This window comes from Octopus sinensis, linkage group LG1 (assembly GCF_006345805.1).
Source record: "Octopus sinensis linkage group LG1, ASM634580v1, whole genome shotgun sequence".
NCBI classification, from domain to species: domain Eukaryota; kingdom Metazoa; phylum Mollusca; class Cephalopoda; order Octopoda; family Octopodidae; genus Octopus; species Octopus sinensis.
In genome coordinates this window covers 139,936,459-139,959,431 of record NC_042997.1, presented here as the reverse complement: position 1 = coordinate 139,959,431, position 22,973 = coordinate 139,936,459, and the positions used below count along the sequence as shown (strand labels likewise).

Sequence of the window (22,973 nt, the reverse complement as noted above, 5' to 3'; positions counted from 1 at the left end):
TGGGATATTAGCTAAGTCTATGGATTTGAGGTAACTGAAAAGTGGTATGGACATGAGCCAAAGGCTTTGATGATAAATGGTAATTCCAATATTTTATCAGATTTCTCCACAGAGACTGACCATATTTTTAAAGGAAGAGACACACACACACACCTGTGTTTGTACCCATAAAAACAAGAATTACAGATACAAAGTGAAGTACTTAGTACTTTGGGAAACAGATTGTGTATGATATATAGCTAATCTGAAATGCTTGGGACATTAAGGATGGGAACAAGTCTAAACACTATATCCATTTACATTTCATAATATAGCTGATACATATACTGTGAAAGTAGTTTTATATAAATTTGATGCTAATCCACTTTTACATACATACATAACTGATTATAGCTGATATTTCTTTATTTGAAATGCTTAATGCATCTATAAAGTGGGAGTTTGAGGGTGTGACCTAATTTAAACATGTCATTCATTTTACATCTTATACATCTGCAAAGATTGTTTTATATTAATTTGGATTTATTCTGCTTTAGCAAAGAATAGTTTCATTTTCAGAACATTTAGTCTTTCACTAAAACAAATTCATCTTTCACGCAACTTGAGTAAAATCAAGGTATGGCATCAGGAAGGGTATCCAGCTATAGAAAACTGCTTCAGAAAATCTTGCCCAAACCATGTCTGCAGGAAAGAAGTAGATGCAAAAATGACAATGATGATGACATTATTTTTTATACATGCAGACTCAAAGAGTATCCTTACTAGTTCAGTCATAGCATATAACCTCTAATATTCTCCTAATTCCACTATTTGTCTGTATATTTGGAAAGGCCCTCCCCCTATATACAGACATACTAGATATTTGAGTTAGCTTTGATAATTTTTTTTGTCTTTATTCAGGAATAGCTTGATGTATTGGTGAACTGTCAGCAACATTAGAAAGCATAAAGATGGAAGTTGTAGTTGAGAAAAAAGTTAAATGACATACAGAGCTGGAAGCCATCTGAATATTGGAAAAGAATTACCTCTGTCATGATGACTGATACTGGATATCAAAAATGCTGTTCAATGTTCTGTGGACACTGTAAAGGCTGTAAGAGGTGACATGGACATCATGAAAACCAAGTTCCCCCAAACTGTGATAGTCTTTGAGTGTTCTCTCAGTACCTAAGTCACCTCATGTTGTTAGGAGGAGTGAACCACCTGAGAGGACTAATCTTGCCCAGTGAGAGATTGAATCAAATGGCCCAAGATAAATGAAATGAAAGAATGGCAACAACTAGACCAAGACCATGACAAAATGTTGGAATGCATGCTAGCAGGAACAGCTGAACAAAACGTAAATGATCTTGTAATTATTGCATTCAGTTTGGTGTAAGATTGCTCCGGAACACAAAAATCAAAAAGAGAAGCTAGCTGAAGAGAAACAGAGATGCACCACCTGAGGGGAGAAATCAAGACCCTCAATAAGCAGTATAAGAGTCCCTGCCAACAAAAGGGAAGGCTTCAAGGACTTGACAAGTCAGTTCTGTGAATGTCTGAGCAAGCTTAGAAAGGCAAAAAGCACCCAGTAGCACAGTTTATTATGAATCTTTTTAGGTTCAACTGAATACTGTAGGTTGAGGCCAAATCAGGGAAATTCACCAACTCCAGAGAAGATATAGAAGTGTTTCTGAGGGAGATCCACAATGACAACCTCAGAAACCAAGGCATTGATGTCAACTCAAAAGCCACTAGAGCTGAATTACTAGGAAACGAGTTCAATATCAACTGTCCGTCCTAGAAAGAAGTGGTGAAGAAGGCCAAATCAGGATCAGCTCCTGGCTGAAGTGGTATACCTTATAAAGTATACAAGAAATGTCAACAGGTGTTTTGGAGGCTAGATGCTATTCTGAAAGAACTGGCTAAAGGGGATCATTCCACCATGCTGAAAGAAGGCAGAAGGATGTTTTGTGTCAAAGGAAGAAAACTCCTCAGCCACTAGCTAATTCAAGACTATCTCCCTTCTGAGTGTTAAGGGAAATTTTTCTTTTCAGTATTGGCCAAAAGGATGACCTCATACATGACTAAGAATGGACACATAAACACCTCTATCCAGAAAGGTGGGGTTCCAGGTTTTTTACTAGTGATCTCAGCCAGTTGATCTGGGAGGTCAAAAGAAGCAAGTCAAGTTGACAGTGGTCTGGCAAATGCATATGGATCAATTGCATATATGCTCTCATATATGCAGCCCTCAATTACTACCATGTTTCTCTGTACATTAAGAGAATAATTATCAGCTACTTTGGAGGCATCTAGTTATGCTTTAAAACAGCCCACTTTACAATTCAGTGAGAAGACCTGGAGAAAGGAATTATAACTGGTTGCACAATTTCCCCATCCTTTTCAACATGGAAATGAATCTCCTCATAACAGCTGCTGATAATGAAGGCCAAGGACCAACAATGGAATTAGGCAACTGTCAACATCCTATAAGGGGCTTCATGGATGATTTTGTGGTGACAACAACCACCCATGTGGAGGCAGAAAGGGTGCTGACTTCACTTGAAGAGATGGCAACATGAGATGAGTGAGTGAAATGCATAGTTGTTTTTTCTTTATTGAACTAAATTTTTTTTATGTAAGTGCAATTATTTATTGTTTGTTTGCTTGAAAATTGATGTTTCTTTATAAAATGGGGATGGCAGAGGATGTAAGTCAAGAAGAGAAAGAATGAGATGGTATAAACGATGATATAAAGAGAAGCAGAGGGTCAAATCTCTAGAACAAGTATGGGAGTAGCAAAGTAGAAGAAAAAATACAAATCAAAGCGAATACAACAGGTAAGTGAATGTGTTCAAAATAGAATAGAAAATGAGAAAATGTCAAAAAAACTGTAAATATATGGTTGATAGATACAACATTGGTGACACGAATATTCTTTGTAATCATTGTGAAGCTCTTCAATTTATATATGAGCATCTTAATTGCTGAGAGAATGAGAAAGTCATTCCCCTCGATTACAAACTCATCTAGAAGAACTGAAAGGTTTTCTTTTTAAATGAAAATAATACAGAATATACAATTTCAAATGAAACACTAATTTTTATAGTGTTATACAAACTGCCAATCATCTAAAAATTTTCATATTTACTGTGGAATTTCCACAGGTACTGCTAGTTATGACTATTATTAAGGCGACAAGCTGGACACAATGCTTAGCAGTATTTCATGTCTTTGCGTTCAAATTCTGCAGAGGTCAACTTTGCCTTTCATCCTTTCAGGGTCGATAAAATAAGTACCAGTTGAGCATTGAGGTTGATGTAATCGACTTAGCCCCAAAACTTGAAATTGCTGGCCTTGTGCCAAAATTATTATCATTATTTTATTATATATTATATTCATTACTTAATTTTTATTAGTATTACTATTATTATTATTACATATTAATTTCATTATACATTTACCTATTAACTCTTTTCTCTATTATTTGTAGGAATTTTTAGCCATAGTTGTCTTTCTGATTTTGTTGCTTTTGTTTGTATATGTATATATGTAACTACACATATGAGATTTACAAAGATATTGCAATTGACACAACAAATGATCTCAATGACATTGTCTTATGTACTGGATAAAATAGCTCAACTGAGTCTGATGACTATTTGTTATTTGTCCAAACAAGAGGCTGATACTATTTATAAGCATCATACAGTTCAAAAAATGTATCCAAATTTACCAAATGAAAAAGGTATTGAAATTTTCAAGATCAAAAAAGTTGAAGGAAATTTGTTGAAAGATGACAATCCAAATTTGGATTTAATGTGTTTCCCTATTTTGTTTCCTAAAGGAAAATTTGGGATCACTTGCAATAGGCAGTATGGAAAAGTGCCCTCTTATATGTTTATAACAAACAAATTAAAACACTCTGATCCAAGATTTAGAAGAAATACTCAATATTTATTTCGTGTGCAGACAATTCACCAATTGGACAATAAGTCAGCATGCGGAAGTATCGATCATGGAGTTCATCAAAACGGAATGAGGCAGAAAACTTCTCAACAACGGTACACCTATATAATTGATAGAACCAGAAAAGAAAAGACTTACTGGACATGCGCAAATTGTAAACTGTGCAGTGCTAGACTGACAACGATTAATGATAAAATTAGCACAACTCATTCTGAACATGTACATCCACCTACACGGATAGAAAATCACGCTGCAAAAGTTAAGGAAGAAATAAAGCTTCTTGCTGGATGAGCTGAACAATTGCTGAGCTCTATAGTCGAAACCGTAGCTTCCAATATCCCCTTGAGCGTTGCTGGATGTTTACCGAAAATGGAATCTTTTAAATGTACAGTGCGAAGGGAAAGACCAGTTATTAATGAAGATGAATTGTTTAAAACATCAAGAGATGATAATTTTTTTACTATATACAAATGATGAGGTTTCTATATTTGATACTGTGAAAAATTTAGAAATTTTATGGTTTTGTGATGGAACATTTGACTGCGCTCCTTTAGGTAAGCAGTTATACACGATCCATGCACTAATTTGTGAAAGTAAAACAGCGCCTCTACTTTACTGCATAACAAACAGTAAATCTGAAGCAAATTATGATTTGGTATTTAAATTTATTAAAGAAATGAATTTGAGTGTAAAATAAATTGGTTGACTTGGAGAAAGCAGCTATAAACAGTATTAAAAATAATTTCCCTCACATTTCTGTGTTTGCTTGTTTTTTTTTCTGCAAATTTGAAAAGAATAATTGGTGGAAGATCTATTATTTAGAAAAAATTAAAACAATATGAATACTTGAAAGCAAGAAAATTATTAGGTTGAGGAAAAAGTTCATGCACCGTATTAAAATAATGCTTTTTTATATATTTTTGTGGTATGTGTGTTCATTCAGTTCATGTTATGTCCAATGGTGACTCACTGTTAAAAAGTACCTATGACTTGTTCGTCAAAAATGCGCTTTGTTTCAACAAGACAAAGTAAAGCCATATACTGCTAGAAAGACCAGAAACAAGATTGAAGAATTGGATGGTGCGGAAGTTCTGCTACATCCAGCCTATAGTCCAGACATTGCTCCATCTAAGTACAGTATCTTCCAATCAATGCAGCACTTTATGAAAGGTCACCGATTTGACTCATTCAATGAAGTTGAAGAAGCCTGTCAAGAATTTTTCGGTTCAAAGCCGAAGGATTGGTACTTTAACCAAATCCAAAAGCTTGCAGATCATTGGCAGAAGGTCATGGAAAAGGATGGTCTTTATTTTGAAGAATAGTTGTTTTTGAATAAATTCTTGCATAAAAATTTATTATTTAAACACGGCGCACAAACTTTTTCCTCAACCTAGTATTAAACCTTAAAATAAAAAAATAATTTTACTAAAAGAATATATTTTTTATTTTATGAAAACTCATATTTATATGTAATTTAAAGGTAGTAATAACAGTTATTTTTTTATTGCAAAATTTAACATGAAAAGTTTTAATTTTAAATACATAATTTTTATTAAGAAAAATGTTGCAAAAAAAATATTTTCAAAATATAGAAAATTTTTAAAATTATTTTATGAAAAAAATGTTATTGGAAACTTTAAAAATTATTTTTTAAAATTTTAAATAAAAAGATTTCAAAATAAAAAAAATGAGATTCTTAACACTACAATCTCAAAGTAAACAAGTTTGTTTTAATAATCCAATTTTTCAGCTTTCCAATGAAGGTTTTATAAATAACTTCATATTAATTTTTGTCTTAAACAATTTAAATTATTCAATAAAATATAGCCACTTGTGACTGTCTCTATGAATCATGAAGAAGGGCTATTCAGAAAAGGTACAATTTTAAGTGATTATATTTTATATTACTTTTAATTTTATTAGCAATGAAGTTATGTCATTGACCATTGTTAATTAGATTACATTTATTACATAACACAAACGTGTATTTTTCATTTCAATTAACAACAATTATTATTTTCATTAACTCAGGGTCTTGCAATTTGTTATTGTTTGGTGAGCAATGTTGCAAATTCAAGACGATTATATTGTAGTTGGTGTTCCTTATGTAATCAATAATTTTTTGCTTATAAAAATGCATATAATTTATTAATAATTGCAAGAAAATAAATTTGTATAAAAAATAACTTTATTTTATCTAAAATTGCAAATTCACTTGATAGAATATAGACATTTCTGTATGAGCAGTAATGAAGTCATGTAGTAAGGCTGTTCAGAAAAGGCATTAGTCAAAAGTGCTTATATTCAACAACTTTTTTTAAAACTTTAATATCTAATTAATAAAGTAATTTTTAATATGCTATTGCACTTAAATAAGTTTAACTTTTATTATTAATTTTCTCTTTCAGCCTTACTTGCTTTCTGCTTTTTTCTTTTGCTGATTTCTTTTTAGTTGCTTTCATTTTTTTTAATTATTTCATCAGGCTAGTTCATTAATGTGTTAATATGCTTCAGATATACACATCTAATTTTATTGGGGAAAGAATAGTCATTTTTGACTGTCTCTATGAACAGACCTGAAGGCACACAGTAAGGCTGTCCAGAAAAGGCATTATTATAAAGTAATTAAATTCTAAACTTATTATTTAACATCGAAGTTAATTTAAAGAGGCTTTCATATATCAATTTTTGTTTTATGGGAATGTAGGTAATTTTCACTTGTGTGTATCTGATATGCTTTCATAATTACTGTTGTATTGAATCATTATTGGTAGATCTAGATCAGCAGCAGTCATTGCTATTATCACCAACTCAAAATCTAGGTTACTTAAGGTGAGCCTGGTAACTGATGGTTTTGGGATCTTTTTGTTTGTAACCGATTGGTGAGCCATGCTGCAACCTTCAAGATGGTAAAATTCAAATACTAATCTTATTATTATTTTTTTTAGATTAGACTTTTTATTTTAATTTAATAATAATAATAATTTAATCATAAAAATGAAAAAAATTAAAATAATATTTAGAAATTTATTAAATTTATTATTCAATTTTCAATAAGGTAAAATCTTAAATTATTAATTAGCATAATAGCATAGCCTGGAAAAAACATGGATAACATGGAAAAATTCGAGCAAGAGAAATAATATTCTCAAAATTATAAACCTGGAAAAGTACAGGACAAGTTTATTACACTTGGAAAAGTTCAGGACAAGTAGAATGGTATATATGGTAGGCAAATTCATTATGTAAAAAATAGGCATTGAGTCAAGACTAAAAATACGAAAACTTGGCAATAACTCAAGCAAATTTTACTGAATTTGCTGTTATAGGTAGATAACTAATATATAACTAATTATGTACTACTATTATTTTTTATAACCTATTTTCAAATTTCTAATTATTAATTAATAATTTTAAAAAATGAATTTTTAAAGTGTAAAAAATATTTTGAGTTAATTTTAACTTTTAATAGAAGAAACAAGTAATAACTTGTAATAAATTTTTTAGTTTTAATAAAAGCTAATATTTTCTAAATCTAAATATTTTATTTGAAATTTTATCCTTAGCTGCAATATTTTAAGTAAAAATTTTCTTGTTCTGTACTTTACCAGATGTAATAACTTGTCCTGAACTTTTCCAGGTTTATAATCTTAAGAATATTATTTCTCTTGCTTGTATTTTTCCATGTAATAGAAATTGGATAGTATGGACTTGAAAAATGAAACTATTATAATAGTAGAAATAACCAAGAGCCATTTCTCTGAGGTAATACAATAAATATAAAATCAATGCAGGACAGAGTATTTGGTGGTATTGAATGCACAAGTGACAGATGTTTTGCACAAGCAGTTCATGACCAAACAACACCGTTTCTCTTGTCTTTAATTAAACCATATTCTTTCAAAGACACACATTATATTCGAAGGGTGGCATATGTACAATATCATTGATAAAATAAATGGTAGTATTTATGAACACTCAGTTATTATACATAATCAGAAAGTATTGATCTAGATGATGAAATTCACAGAAAGTACACTGAACTTAATAGAATCACGTGGAAAAAAAATGAAAAAGATATGCTTCAGGTCTATATTTTCAAACTTCTATGGTGTGAGAAAATGAAGTAACAGTCAGGAAAATTCCACTGATTCTTATATATTCCTTATATTTTATAATTAATATGGTTTTAAATGCTGTTTCTAATTAATTACTTCTAAGTTATCTATTTCTTTTACTTATCACAATGCACACTTCTAAAATGAAAGTATTTTTCCTTCCTGAAATTTAAAAGAAAAAAATTTTCTTCTTATTTTTTTTCAATATTTCTTTAGTAAATTCAGAGGATTACAGTATTTACCAAAAAAAACCCACCAAAATTTTACATTTCACAGAAAATTATTATGAACACTACTGGTTCATAAGTGAGGACCAGGAAGTTCAGTATTTCTTAGCTCAGTATACAAAATTTGTTTTCTTTGTGACTGAGACAGCAGAGCTAAAAATTTACATTGGATTTAGAAGGAATAAGCAAACCGAAAAAAACCCAGAAAAAAGTGAATACAGATAAAGTACTGCAACAACTGAACCATATTAAACTTGGACTAAGAAAGCAATTTGTCAAAGCTCCATCAAAAGATTGGAGCCTATTTCATGTATTTATGCCAAAAGTTTCTTGGTTTGTTTGACATTAAATTGAAAGCCAATATATGGTCCTGATACTGAAAAAATTTCTGATGCAGAATTTGATAGTACAATGAACAACTTGTACGAAGGGGTTTCAGTTTTATTCAAAAGTAATTCCAAAGTTTTTAGGTTAGAAGGATCCAAATCACAAAGATATTGTGAAAAATTTGAAGTTGCTGCAGCAGTGTAGGTATAAATACTGGGTATTGTATTAAAATACTTCTACATAGTGCAGGTCATAATGGATACTGTAAAACAGTAGCTGGAATAGAATCACAAAGTGTAGTGCTAATACCTCTACACAATCCATGTTATGATGGATACAGTAAAACAGTAGAGATGTTACTGCAGTCTGTAGTTGATGTAAATACAGACACTAGGTATGGTGCAAAAAGCACTCCTACATAGCTCATGTCATGATGACTATGGCAGAAGCAGTTGCATACGCATAAAGGAAGATACACCAAATCAGATCAGGAGTCATGACATGCTCTGTAGACAAGAACTCAGTAAACCAGCTTCAACAAAACAAAGCAGTATCAGAGCAGTTTCATTTACAAACAGTTCAAAAGAGATTATGAAAAATTTAATGACAATTAAGATTAGCCATATCATCAATTTCTTCACTGTGTAAATCTTAGATCTTTGACAAAAATAGGGTCCTTATCCAAAATGGATATCTTTTCCCTTCTGAAGGGGATCCTTCACATAAAATGGTCTCAGCACTGTAGTATATACTGTAAATTACTAAGGTCTGTAGATAATATAAAAAATAGGTGTGATAATTGATACAGCATTACAGAAGAAATATTACAATCTCTGGCTGGTGTAGTGTGTGAAAACATCTTTATACAGGGTTTGTCATGATAGACTCCGAACCAGAATAGAGATATTACTATAATCTCAAGCTGGTGTGGATAAGGTAAGAAAACAACTCCAAGTAATAAAGCTTGTCATAGATACAACATCACTTTGGAGATGTTTGTAGCTGGTGGAAGTATAGTGAAAAAACATGTATATTTAGAGATTGTCATAGTTGATACAGCAACATGAAAGCAAAGTTGTTACATTCTAGTGTTATAGGGACTGTTATAATAAACATAGTAACTCGGTGAATATGTTATTGCAATCAGAAGCTGGTATAAGGCATGAAAATATCTCTGTGCAAGAATAGTGATAATAGACACTGTAACAGAGAGGCAAAACTGTTAGTGCAGGTAAGGTGTGGAAACATCTCCCTATAGTACTTGCCATAATATATACAGTACCAGAGAAGAAATGTTGCTGCAGTCTCAAGCTAGCATTACAACAACTACTGGTTACTGTACCAGCTGTTGCTGAAAACAATGGTAAAAATATCTGAAACCATATCATATACCATACAGTGATATGGAAAGTCACTGTATCCTGTGTTCATTACAACAGTAGTGAAAGACAATCATCAATTAAGATCTCAAGAATTACACTATACAATTCTCACCATAAATTAGTTACTAACGTGTCATTGGTCATAATAATTTCAGTAAGAAAATATTATCAAAGGCTGGTGCAATTATAATGGTATTGCAACACCTCTACATTTAGCCTGTTAGAATAAATACAGCAAGGTGGGGGAAATATTTGTTATAAACAAACATGTAAATATGAAAAACTGGGATGATGTAACACCAGACAGGTGATTTGGTCATCTCTACATATATAAAAGGCAGTCTGTCTGTCTGTGTGTCTGTCAGGTTGTACCCTGTTCAACCGATTCTGATGAAACTTGACACACACATAATTCAAAACTAACGCAGCGAAAATTTTGAAAAGTTCCCCCAGTTCTGAAAAAAAATCAATAAATTCGGCATGGGGTCGAGAATCTAAGCTTATCATATGCAACACATTTTCCGTTGTAGTTTTCGCAACTTGCAGTTGATTTTCACCAAACTCATGGTGAAGCTTAATGTTACCCTAAGGAACTTAATTCTAATGTTAGTTTTCCATGCAATACCTTACCATCGAAAAAAAATCGATAAAATCATGCCATTTTGGGAAATCGCGTTCAAATTCAAGATGACATATTTTCAACAATATCTTTAACAAATGGCAAGAATTTTTTTAAAAATTCACAGCGAGCATCATGTCTGCTCCAAGGAGCTATATGACCCTTTTTATTTCAATAGGATACGTTATTACTGGAAAAAAATCGGTTAATTACATCATATGTGGCACACATAGCAAACCGATTTGTGTATTAAACACAAACCACAGACGGTCTAGGGGACGCAGACTTAATCTTCAAGGTATCCCACATACAAACCAAAGATTACATTGAAACCTCCAGACTAACCTAAGTTTTGGTGAACCAATTCCTACCAGGAAGAACTTACCTCCGAGACTTTACCCCCAACACAGTCACTTCAAGCAGTCAACGAGACAAAACATGACCAGACAACATAACCTTGGCATACTTATGCTAATCGCTGCTGCAGCGGCAAGTTACATTTGGGCGAACAGTGCTTCACCCACAGTCAACTCTACATGGGCTGTTCATGCATTGGGAGGCGCAATGATGTTTTCATGCTTTCGCCCAAAGGAACAGCTAGGAACGTTGTATACACAGAAGTATTGGAGTGAAGAGAAGACGTTGCAACCTACACATGTGCCTTCGTTCCCTACAGGGAAAGGACTAGATCGGGATTAGTCGTTGCCTACTAGAGGCTCCCGAGCCCCCTTTCACTAGACTGGATTAAGTGGGGCTTAGCTGTGGTCCGAACCCAAATTGGGTTGGGGGGGGGTCAAAAGGGCCGGCATGTACAACCTTATCACCTCTGCCAGTCAAACTCCCAACCCATGCATTCCTGTCGCGACACTGATCCCGCAGAACTGGGTTGGGTGTGCTAAACAAAACCAGAAAATGCACTTTGACTATCATAGATTTTTTTCATGCATGCAAGGGAACGGTGCCTTGAATGCCTTTTAGGCTTCATTTTACAAAATAACGGTTCAATGAGTACAAAAAAGGGTAAAAAGGTAAAGCGCATTGCTTATCGACAAAGTTTCTTACATACCCGGGCAACGCTGCTAGTTGTCTATATTTGATAACCAATGCCATAAATTGCAATAAGAATATTACAATTATGATATATATTCTATAAATAGAAACAAGCAAAAAAGGTACAGTTGGGTACATGCCACCACCAAGGAAGAAGTTAAAGAAAGATGCTGATGATGACAGAATACCATTGGCCAAAATATGACTTCTTAGGATACAGTACACACTTGCATAAGAAAGGATTCTATGTCCCAAAAAAGAGACTTGACTAAGTAGCCAAAGAACATGACCAAGCTTATGAAAATGAGTCTAATGGGACTTGAGACATAGACGAACAGTTCATCAACAAAACTGTACATAGTGGAGCTATGGGATTAATTGCAAGTGCAGCTACTGTAGTGAAACATATTGGATGAATATTCTGAAAATACTCAGTGATACTGTTGATGGTATTAACCAACCTACAATGAGGAGCATTGAAAAGGATAATGATACATCTGAATCAAACACATTTATGGAGATTCGGGGTTCATACCAAGAGCAACAGGACATGCTAACATTCATTTTCAATAGAAAGTTCCTAAATGCTATAAAAACATCAAATATGAATGTAGCAACAAGAACGTTCACTGAGATAATGTCTATAAAAGACTAACGATGCTTTGGAAACTGCACCTCACATGACTACAAATTCCTTATTGGATGACCACATGAGTCAAACCAATAATAGAATGGGAAGCTGGTTCAAAATACCACTGTGTACAGAGTCAAAGAAGCCAGTTGTAAAATTTCAAATATTATGTGTTCTGAATGGCTCATTCAAAAAGATGTGCAAAGAAGCTTTAGCTGTCAAAGAAGAAGATCAAAGATAGATTGCACTTTAATTCAGAATGGTTTGAATGAGTCAAGGTTTTTTTATGTAGCGATGCACCAGAACATTGTCGTTGAAGATCGAATGAATGATTCAGGCCAGATAGCCTACAGACAACTGTTAAGCATGGTTGTGGTAGAATCATGGTGTGGGAAGCATTATCTGCAGGCATCGGTGAACTTAATTGATGCAACAAGGCTGCCAATGCTAAGGAATACATCAATATTCTAGAGAGAGGGTTGCAACCAAGTGCTGACAACCACAACATTAATGTTCCATTATATTTAAGAAAATTATAGAAACACAAGACATACCAGAATTTAAATTCATTAATGGCATTTACTGTATAGTAACCAAAAAATTTCCAAAAACTAATCTTGGAGTTTTTCAAGGAAAGTCGAATACTGGTAAACCAATGGTAGCTGAATCAGTTGCAGATTTATTTAGACATCAAGCCTCTCTCCAAGGCACAATTACGTGTCTGTTCCAAAGGTTGTGCAACATAAAAATAGGACTCATAGAAGAGACTAACTTCACTCTTAGAACACTTCAGACTTTTTAAAAATTAGTTGAAGGTATCAATAGAGAAGTTATGGTCTCAAATTTAAAGGAGACCAGTCAGTTTGCAGGACACCATCAATTATAACTTGCAATTTTCTTTTTGAACAAAACGCATCAGACAACAGAAGAACAAGCATTTATTAGCAGTTACATAAAATACAATTTCAATGCAGACACATCATTCCTAAAATATGCTGAATGACATATTAATCCATACATAATATGAATATACTACATATAATGATATATTCTTTTTAAAAAATATTGGATTGAGGAAATTCTAAAAGGCAGTAACTCATGCAAGTTACTTTGTAACTGACCAAAGTAACTGATAATGTCTAGATACTTCCATAACCACACAGTCAAAAACAGCATGTACAGCAGAAAGATTGGACATAGCAGAAGCAGATCACATCTATAAATAGAGAAGCAACAATTATGAGATAATCTGCATAAGTTTTCAAATCATTGGCCAACTAGGATGCCAGATCTGACTCCTTAAGATTTCTTTACTTAGGGCTTCATCAAATCTACTTAGCAAGGATTACAACTCTAGACAATGTATTCTTTTATTCTTTTACTTATTGCAGTCATTTGACTGCGGTATTGCTGGAGCACCACCTTAGGGGTTTTAGCCAAAGAAATCAACCTTAGGACTTATTCTTTGCAAGCCTAGTACTTATTCTATTGGTCTCATCTGCTGAACTGCTAGGTTACAGGGACAGAGACACACCAGCATCAGTTGTCATGTAATGGTAGGGGGGGACACAAACACAGACACACATACATATACAATGGGCTTCTTTCAGTTTCCATCTGCCAAATCCACTCACAAGGCTTTGGTCAACCCAAGGCCTATATAAAGTAGAAGACATTTGCCCAAAGTGCCACGCGGTGAGACTGAACCTGGAACAGTGCGGCTGGGAAGCAAGCTTCTTACCACACAGCCATGCCTGCACCTATGTATGTGAATGCATACAAAAATGCTGCAGAACAATTTGAGTTGTGCAATCAACTTAATGTTTGCTCCATATAAAGAACGCATTCAGTATGCTGTACTCAATGAACTTCAAAGAGAGAATAATGAATAAGCAGCAGCAAATTCCATCAAAAGCACACATGGAGATGGCAGGGTGTATAAAAGAACATGTAAGAGATGGTTTTCTAGTTTCAGAAAGGACTTCACTCTAAAGGAGTCAAGTGAAGGTTGCCCAAGAAGACTAGGTTCCAAAGTATTAGAAGCAGTTGATGATGCTAACCTAACCATTACAATTAGGAAACTCAGCAGGCATTGAATATTAACCATATGATGGTCCATTGTGAAATGAGAAGATTTGATAAAGTGTCAAAGGTTAGAAAGCGAATTCCATATGACCTGTCAGCAGAAAATTGCAGACGTGTTAAATACTGTGCATCATTGCGTTCCTGTCAGCTTCAAGTACCTTCCCTGGACAAAGCCATTACTGAGGATAAGTGGATTCTTTACCACAATGCTAAGCAGAGGTGCCAGTGGTTTCACCAGGCTTGCATCAAAAGGAGGTTTTTTTTTTTTTTTAAGTGTATGGTCGATGTGCAGTGAATCATTTATTACAAGCTGTTAAACAATAAATATTCAGAGCTGAAGTTTATGCCAACAGTCAAGGCATTTAAAAACAACTTTGAACAAAAAGATTAGTCTTTAGCAAATAGGAAAGGGACCGTCCTTCATCATGATAGTGCATGACCCCATACTGCATGAAAGACCAAAAATCTCCTGGAAGAACTCATCCACTTCATCCACCATATTCCCTGGACCTCACCCTTTGTAATTATCACATGTTTAAAAGTTTAAGTCTTTTGGATGATCTTAAACTAACTTCAAATCAAGGTCAATGATGAGTTAGCCTATTATTTTAGGTCAAAAGCAAAAGGATTTTATACATACACCATTAAAAAGCTTGATATCAGATGGGGAAGGTCATTGAAAACAATAGTAACTATGTTTATGATTAAACACACCTCCATTAACCACTATTTTGTTTTAGTTGTCATTGAAGAAACAGAAAACAATTATTGTTACAACTTGATAGATACACTAGGTATGGTGCTAAATAGGAGCATATAGACCATAGCAGTATCTAGACAAAGCCTAAGTGACTGCTAGGCTCACTAACAATCATGAATGAATTAGAAAACATTGTCTCAACAAGAAGTAAATTAGTGATAAAAGTACAAAGAACTGGCATACTACAGAAATGCCCATCCCAGTGAATGACAAGAAACACCTGAGTTGTTTGAGTTGATAAAGCTCTCACACAAACAAATACATGAATTGAGACACTTGTAATACACCTATTAGAGTAAGAATGTCACTTGGAAAAATCTGAAGCCTAGTAACACTTAAGTTGAATCATATAAATTGTTCACCAATGAAGCTGCTACTATTCAAGAAAAGCAGATCCTGGCCACAGAGGTTACCAAGACATGATACTTAAAGTGCATACCCAGTTGAGATGTATGTAAAATATTTTTAAAAACCCACAAAACTGTAAAGCTTTAAAGTGAAAAAAGAATTTTATGGAGAAGTGTACAATAAAAATAAGGAATTATTGCGAGAAATATGGAAAAAATATTGCTGTCGACAAAAGTTTGGGCTCAATATAACACCCCAAGCAGTTTTTGGCCCACTTACTGATTAATGTTGACTAAAAAAACTTTTCTTCAGTACTTTTGTTCTTATGTCAAAACTTAACTAAGAAACACAAGCAAAACAGGAACTAAATTTATCATCTTCAGCCAAACTCTCATGAAGATTAGAGCTAATGTAAAACTTTTACAATGAATGCTGTAGGCATGAAGACAGAGTATAATGATGTAACACTTCTAAATGTTACAATTAAATGATAAGGTTACTTTGTAGCAAAAGTAAAAAAAAAATACAAGCCATGAAATTCAACTGGAACTTAACACCAGTAAGTTGTGGTGCAAATGTGAAGACAAAGACTGACATAATACACCTTCATAGAGAATTGTTATAACAGAGTATTATAATAGACATGTCTGTAAAACATGTAGCTAGTGTAGACATGCTAAAATACCTGAATATATGGCTGTTAATAATGGAGATAGTACTGCAGTGGGTACACTAACAGTGGTTGAGTGGCACCTGTACATAATGCCTGTTGTAATTGATACAGCACTGGGAGAGACAACATAAAAGTTGAGATTAATATTAGGACACAATATTGTAGCAGATATATTACTCAGTAAATATATATGGATATTAATAACAGGTACAGTACTGTGGTAGAAATTTTGACAATCTGTACCTGATGTAAATATAGACATTGTGTATAGTATTGAAGTACCTACACACAGCAATTATCATAATGGATGTTGATGCAGTCAAACTGGTGTAGAAAGAAACACCTAAATTTGACTATTGAAATGATAATGCTAACCTTTTAACAATAAAGGCAAAGGACATGTATTAATAGTTACTTCCAACAATTTTGACAACAGAAAACCACCACTTCAACTATAACACCATACTACTCACACCATCCAGTATTTACAGACTGAATTGAACTAAATATTAAGAGTGGGCATGATGATTTAATACCTTTTAGTTTGGGGTGGATGAGGAAAGTAAAAACAACACAATGTTTCAGTGATCACTAACACCCACGACACAGTATATGTATATGAGAGCATCGCAGGTTGAAGAAAAACAGTTCTGCAATTTCTTGCTGAACAACCTGCACAGATGATTTGGTCACAGTCATCAAATGTCTGCATTCACATAAGCTCACTCCTTCCTTCAGATCAACATTACCTGTACAAGTGCACAGTGTGTTATAAATCAGATGTTGAAGTGATTGCAGAACAACATAAAATGAAGTGTTTTGCTCAAGAACACAACACATCACCTTGTCCGGAAATTAAACCCACAATCTTGCCATCATGAGTGCAACACTTTAATCACTAGGTCGTGCACCCTCACCCATGACACACTAAAAATCTAATGGGTGGTTTCCGATACCAGTTTACTAGTTAGACAATAGAATGAATTGGCACACTATAAAAGCAATGACAAAGAAGTAGTCTAACTATTCACTGGTAACTATTGTTCACACATGTGAATCATCACCATTTGCAACATCTAATAGTAACAAATATAATGACATCAAACCATTTATTATATATATACTAAAATGATTATTTTAAGGATACTACAGATTAGAAGCTGATGTAGATAGAAACATCTTTCTCTAGCACGTAGATGGATATTCATATCATCACAATTGATAGCATTTTAAACTCCACCAGGTAGATTCTTTAAGCCATCACATCCATTTTTTCATTGATATAAATTCCAATCTTTTAATCTCTGCCAAACCTATCCCCTTAAGGTTGCCAATGGCATCTTACAGTGTTTACTGCATACAACAGTAGTGATACCATGCCATTCATTCCATCCAGGTCACTACAACAGTTGTGACATAAGGATTGTGATAATGGAGACAATGATATTTAGTAGACACATTAGTGAAGGTCTGAATTATCATAGTAGTGAAACATTACAATATTTGGTAGTTTAAATATTATCTAAACTCCCCTACCCCATTTCTTTTATTGTTTTAATAGTATCTATTTCTATCTAGTCCCCTTGATACCAATCCACCTGAGACTGCTCTTGGTTCTATGCCACCGACTTCCTATTTTAAAGTAATCTAAATTAAAACCTTCCATAAAAATTTCATGTAAATCTATTCCAAATGCCAGCTTAATAAAGTTATTTTACTAAATTCTTCATTATTTTGAAAATTAATTGAAGCAAAGGCTGTGTATTCCAACAGAAATTACTAAGGTAATGGGAAGCTTAAGGCAATAACAGCATCTAAGATAGTTAGTGGTTCTGGCAATCCTACTACAATCTACTTCATTAAGTAATAAAAAACATTAACCACTGTTGTTGCCCTCATTTGTCTAAATTTCTCTACTTCATTTCATTCAAGATTTCACTATTTATAAATTCAAATCTTTCTCTAGAGAGCATGGAAGACTGATGATGAATGATGTAACACCCCATATTTCTGTGATTGGAATATCACTATTACAATGTTTTTTTATAGTAAGCAAATTACTAATCACACCAACCAGTGATCACCAACTACACTGTCACATCAAATAAACCAGCTGGTGATCAGTTTCTACATTTGTAATACAATAATAAGTCATAAAAATCACTTACTAATTCCAAACCTATATCTTTGTTTCACATCCTTTTCAAAAACCATTTGTTAATAATTTCCATTTATAGAAAAGGAGGAAAAATATTTTATCTTATTGTCCTTGAAGACCTGTTGAACTCTGGGAAAACAGTTGCAAAAATGTCCTTTTTGTTGACTTTACCCATGGCATTTCGAGGCATGGCCTTAAGATATCGCACAACTGTAGGGACTTGATAGTAAGGCATAAGATTTTCAGCCCATCTCTGTAAACTCTCAAGTGGCATTTCATCAGCACCTTCTTTAAGAACAAGGACAGCAGCAATACGCTGTCCCCAAGTAATATCAGGAAGTCCTATCACAGCACAGTCCGTAATTTGTGGATGTGATAACAGGTGTCGCTCAACATAAAGAGCACTTATTTTATAACCTCCACTCTTAATAATATCCACAGAAGTACGTCCCATTATTGAATACACACCATTTTCATAAATAGCTGTATCACCTGAAATAAAGGTATTAAAAGCATTAACAGTTGAATTTCTTATGAAAATTTAAAAGAATATTTTAACTTGATCATATGAGGGATAAATCATACTGATTGTAATTGTTTTATAAATGCTTCAAGTCAAATTACAAAAATTACAACATTATTATTACATTTCAAGTTAGTTTACACTATTACTTCAAGTTTTGATCAACAAGGTCAGAAACCAAAATATCAACCATACTGGAAAGTCAATGCTCAAAGACTTCCAGACAGTTTGCCTTTCTAACATCAAAAGGGGCCAAGGTTTAAAATATTTGTGCATTCAGCACAAATACTTGGTTTTCATAAAAATATCATTCTTGAACAAAAAACAGTCTGAGGAGGAGCACAAGTAACAGTCAGATATCCTTAATGTCATCGAAAATTGACAACCTCAATCAAAATACCTGTTAAAGTAACAAACACTGTAGACAATGAAAAATGCTCAAAGTAACAAGCAGAGAATATGAGAAGATGGTTGTTTGCAACAAATAGTGAAAAGTTAATGAGCAAGAGTTCACCAATCAAATCTAACTTTTGTTATATATAGTAATGGTCCATAATAAGATGCACTATCAGAAGCATTACCATCATCAGTTTTATGTCCATATTTTTGCATACTCACACAGAATAGATGAGACTTACTGTTGCTAATTTTTTAAAGATAGATGCCCTCATTTACTTGTTTTTCAAGTGAGGTAGTTTTTATTCATCTTCAAAAATGCAGAGCTACCACATGCTCTGATGACAAGGATATGACAACAGACAATACTGTCTGTAGCTTACTGATATTTCATGCAATTACAAAATGCAAACATTCACAAAGACACACCCACATATCCAGCTGTAAAAACCCAGCTAAAACAGACCCAGTAGCCTAAGGTAGTCTTCTATCTGGCTGGCTCCTGTCAACTGTCCTACCCATGCATACATGGAAGACAGATGTTAAACGATGATGATGATGTTTATTTATTTATTTATATATATATAAAACAGGCTTTGAACAATTTCCATCTACCAATTCTACTCAAATGACATTAGTCATACTGAGGTTAGAGTAGAGGACACTTGCTCAAGATAGTACAGAGTGGAACCAAATCTAAAACTATATGATTGCAAAGTGATCATTGTAGCCACACAACAATGTCTTTGAAAACACAATTTCTTAATGGAGAAATTTAATTTCTTGTAGGGTAGTATTGTTTTCTGATATATACAAATATATTGTTAAACCAAAACAATATAAATTATAAACAATAACACAAGTCAATGTTCAGTAGAAGTCAGCTAACAACACCTTTTCTCCATAGATTTCTAGAAGAAAGGGTCCTAATAAGTACAAACCATCAACCTGTTTTATCATGAATTTTTCATAACCTACATTGTTTTGGCTTAAAAATTAATTAAAAACATTTAATTTTCTGTAATCATGTAGAATATACAAGAAAAGCAATGAATGTGAGGCAAGAAAAAGGTAGGTTACTAATTATATATGCTTGTTAATTCAAGCCAAACTGTAGCATTTCCACTCTACCTCATAGCCAAGTGGTAGGTAAGTAGAAATGCATTTATAAAAATTATTACAACAAAAGTTAAAAAACACATTTTAATATGAAAAGTTGGATTAGAACAGCAAATATCAAAAATGAAGAAAACAGTCTCACCTGTTTTAAACCAACCATCTTTTGTAAAAGATCTCTTTACTGCATCAGGTCGTTGGAAATATTCACTAAATACATTGGGTCCTCGTACATATAACTCCCCTTGTTCAGACTCCATTCCTGATAAGTGAGATGATAGGCATATTAACCTTTCCGTTACAACATTTCAGTTAAAATACACTACCCTTTTTCTCAAATAATTTAAAACTTTATGAAGAATTTAGTAAAACAATTCTGCCATTATTTAACTGGTGTTTAGAACAAAGAAGCATAAAAGAGACTTTCAAAGAAAGTTGGGTAAAAGTATCTCTGCCTTGTTGATGTTGAATTATATATTGTGATCGTGTATTTGTATTTCCTAATAAAAAATTACTTTGATTTACTGTAAATGATGGTGGTAAGCATCAGCTGAAAATGAGCTCCTCCACTGATAAAGCATTAATTATTAATCTAATTAATCAACTGAATAATTTTGATAGTTTTACTGCATGATGGAACCTTGATGTGGTTTTTGCTAGAAATTGCAGCCAAATATCCTTATAATCACCCCCCCCCCCAAATTTTAAACAAATGATTTGATATTAGGTTGTCAAGAAAGTTCTTGCAGAATTTTTAATTTTGGCTTTAAATGATGTGTTTTCAAATTAATTTTCGTTAAATTACTTTGACTTTATATATCATTTTAAAGCCCGTTTTTCGCTCTATCTAATTGCATTACTCTTTTTCTTTTTGAATAATTAGGCCATTTTTTTCCACAGAATGTTGAATACAACATAGACAAAAAGCAAATTCGCACAATTTTCTTATTCCAGTTCAAGCTAGGCTGAAAAGCTGCTGAAACAGCTCGTGATATCAATGATGTGTTTGGCCCAGGAACCACTAATGAATGTACAGTACAATGGTGGTTCAAGAAATTTTGTAGCGGTGACGAGAGTCTTGAAGATGATAAGTGTAGTGGTTGGCCACTGGATGTTGGGCAATGATCAACTAAGAGCCCTAGTGGAAGCCAATCCATGTACAATTGTTCGAGAGCTTGCTTCTGAATTAGACGTAACATATACGACAATTTCTAACCACTTGAAAGAGATTGGAAAAACAAAAATACTTGAGAAATGCCGCACAAATTGAACAACAACCAAAAAAAATGCTGTTTTGAAGTGTCATCATCCCTTCTTTTATGCAACAAGAATGACCTGATTCTCAACTGGATTGTGACTTGCAATGAAAAATAGATTCTTTATGACAACCGGCAATGCTCAGCTCAGTGGTTGGATGCCGACGAAGCTCCACAGCACTTCCCGAAGCCAAAGTTGCAAGGTCATGATGACTGTTTGATGGTCTATGGCCAGTCTCATCCAACACAGCTTTGTGAATCCAGGCGAAACCATTATGGCGGAGAAGCACTGTCAGCAAATGGATGAAATGCATAAGAAACTCCGACAACAATAGCCAGCATTGGTCAATAGAAAAGGACCAATTCTTCTCCATGACAACACTCAGCCACACATCACACAACTGACCCTGCATAAGTTGAACGAATTGGGCTACAAAACTCTGCCTCATCCATCATACTCACCAGACCTCTCGCCTACCAACTACCACTTTTTCAAGCATCTCGACAACTTCCTGCATGAGAAATGCTTCAAAAACCAAGACGATGCCAAACACGCCTTCAACGACTTCATCACCACCAGAACGCAGGATATTTACGCTAATGGCATAAATAAACTTGTTTCGCGTTGGCAAAAGTGTGTTGATTCTGATGGTGTTTATTTCGATTAATAAAGTTTTGTATGAGCGGAGATATGTGCACCTGAATTTAAAGGTTAAAAACCACAAGAACTTTCTTGACAACCTAATATAATCATACACCCTATATTCACACAAACATGAACAACAATACCAAAAGCACAAAAAGAAATGAGCCAAACAACAATGCAAAAAATATCAATTTCAGAGTAAGCACTCCCATCCATAATTTTATCCCCACTTTTTTTTAATCTCTTCTCTCTCTCTCTTTTACTTGTTTCAGTCATTTGACTGCGGCCATGCTGGAGCACCGCCTTTAATCGAGCAACTCAACCCCGGGACTTATTCTTTTGTAAGCCCAGTACTTATTCTATCGGTCTCTTTTGCCGAACCGCTAAGTAACGGGGACATAAACACACCAGCATCAGTTGTCAAGCAATGCTAGGGGGACAAACACACACACACACACATATATATACATACATATATACGACGGGCTTCTTTCAGTTTCCGTCTACCAAATCCACTCACAAGGCTTTGGTCAGCCCGAGGCTATAGTAGAAGACACTTGCCCAAGGTGCCACGTAGTGGGACTGAACCCGGAACCATGTGGTTGGTAAACAAGCTACTTACCACACAGCCACTCCTGCGCCTATTCAAATTTTTGTTTTAAACATCCAAAATTGAGGATCTTTGAATTTAGTTTCTAAAACAAATT

General features: G+C 33.8%; 1 protein-coding gene across 3 annotated transcripts in view; it reads right to left on the bottom strand.

The window, feature by feature from the left end:
• Positions 1–3,923: 3,923 nt before the first annotated feature.
• The window catches only part of LOC115210163 (malonate--CoA ligase ACSF3, mitochondrial), a 61,471-nt gene continuing 42,421 nt past the window's right edge, over positions 3,924–22,973 (bottom strand). For 2 of the 3 annotated variants that reach the window (XM_029778638.2, XM_036505248.1), the window contains exons 7-8: positions 20,510–20,626; positions 14,620–18,821 (exon numbers count right to left, since the gene is read on the bottom strand). In XM_029778638.2, the coding sequence (XP_029634498.1) occupies positions 18,427–18,821; positions 20,510–20,626 (512 nt within the window). In that variant the 3' untranslated portion in view covers positions 14,620–18,426. Of the gene's footprint in view, positions 4,053–14,619; positions 18,822–20,509; positions 20,627–22,973 lie in introns of those variants that run through there. The other variant, XR_005000300.1, reaches the window with a different exon arrangement.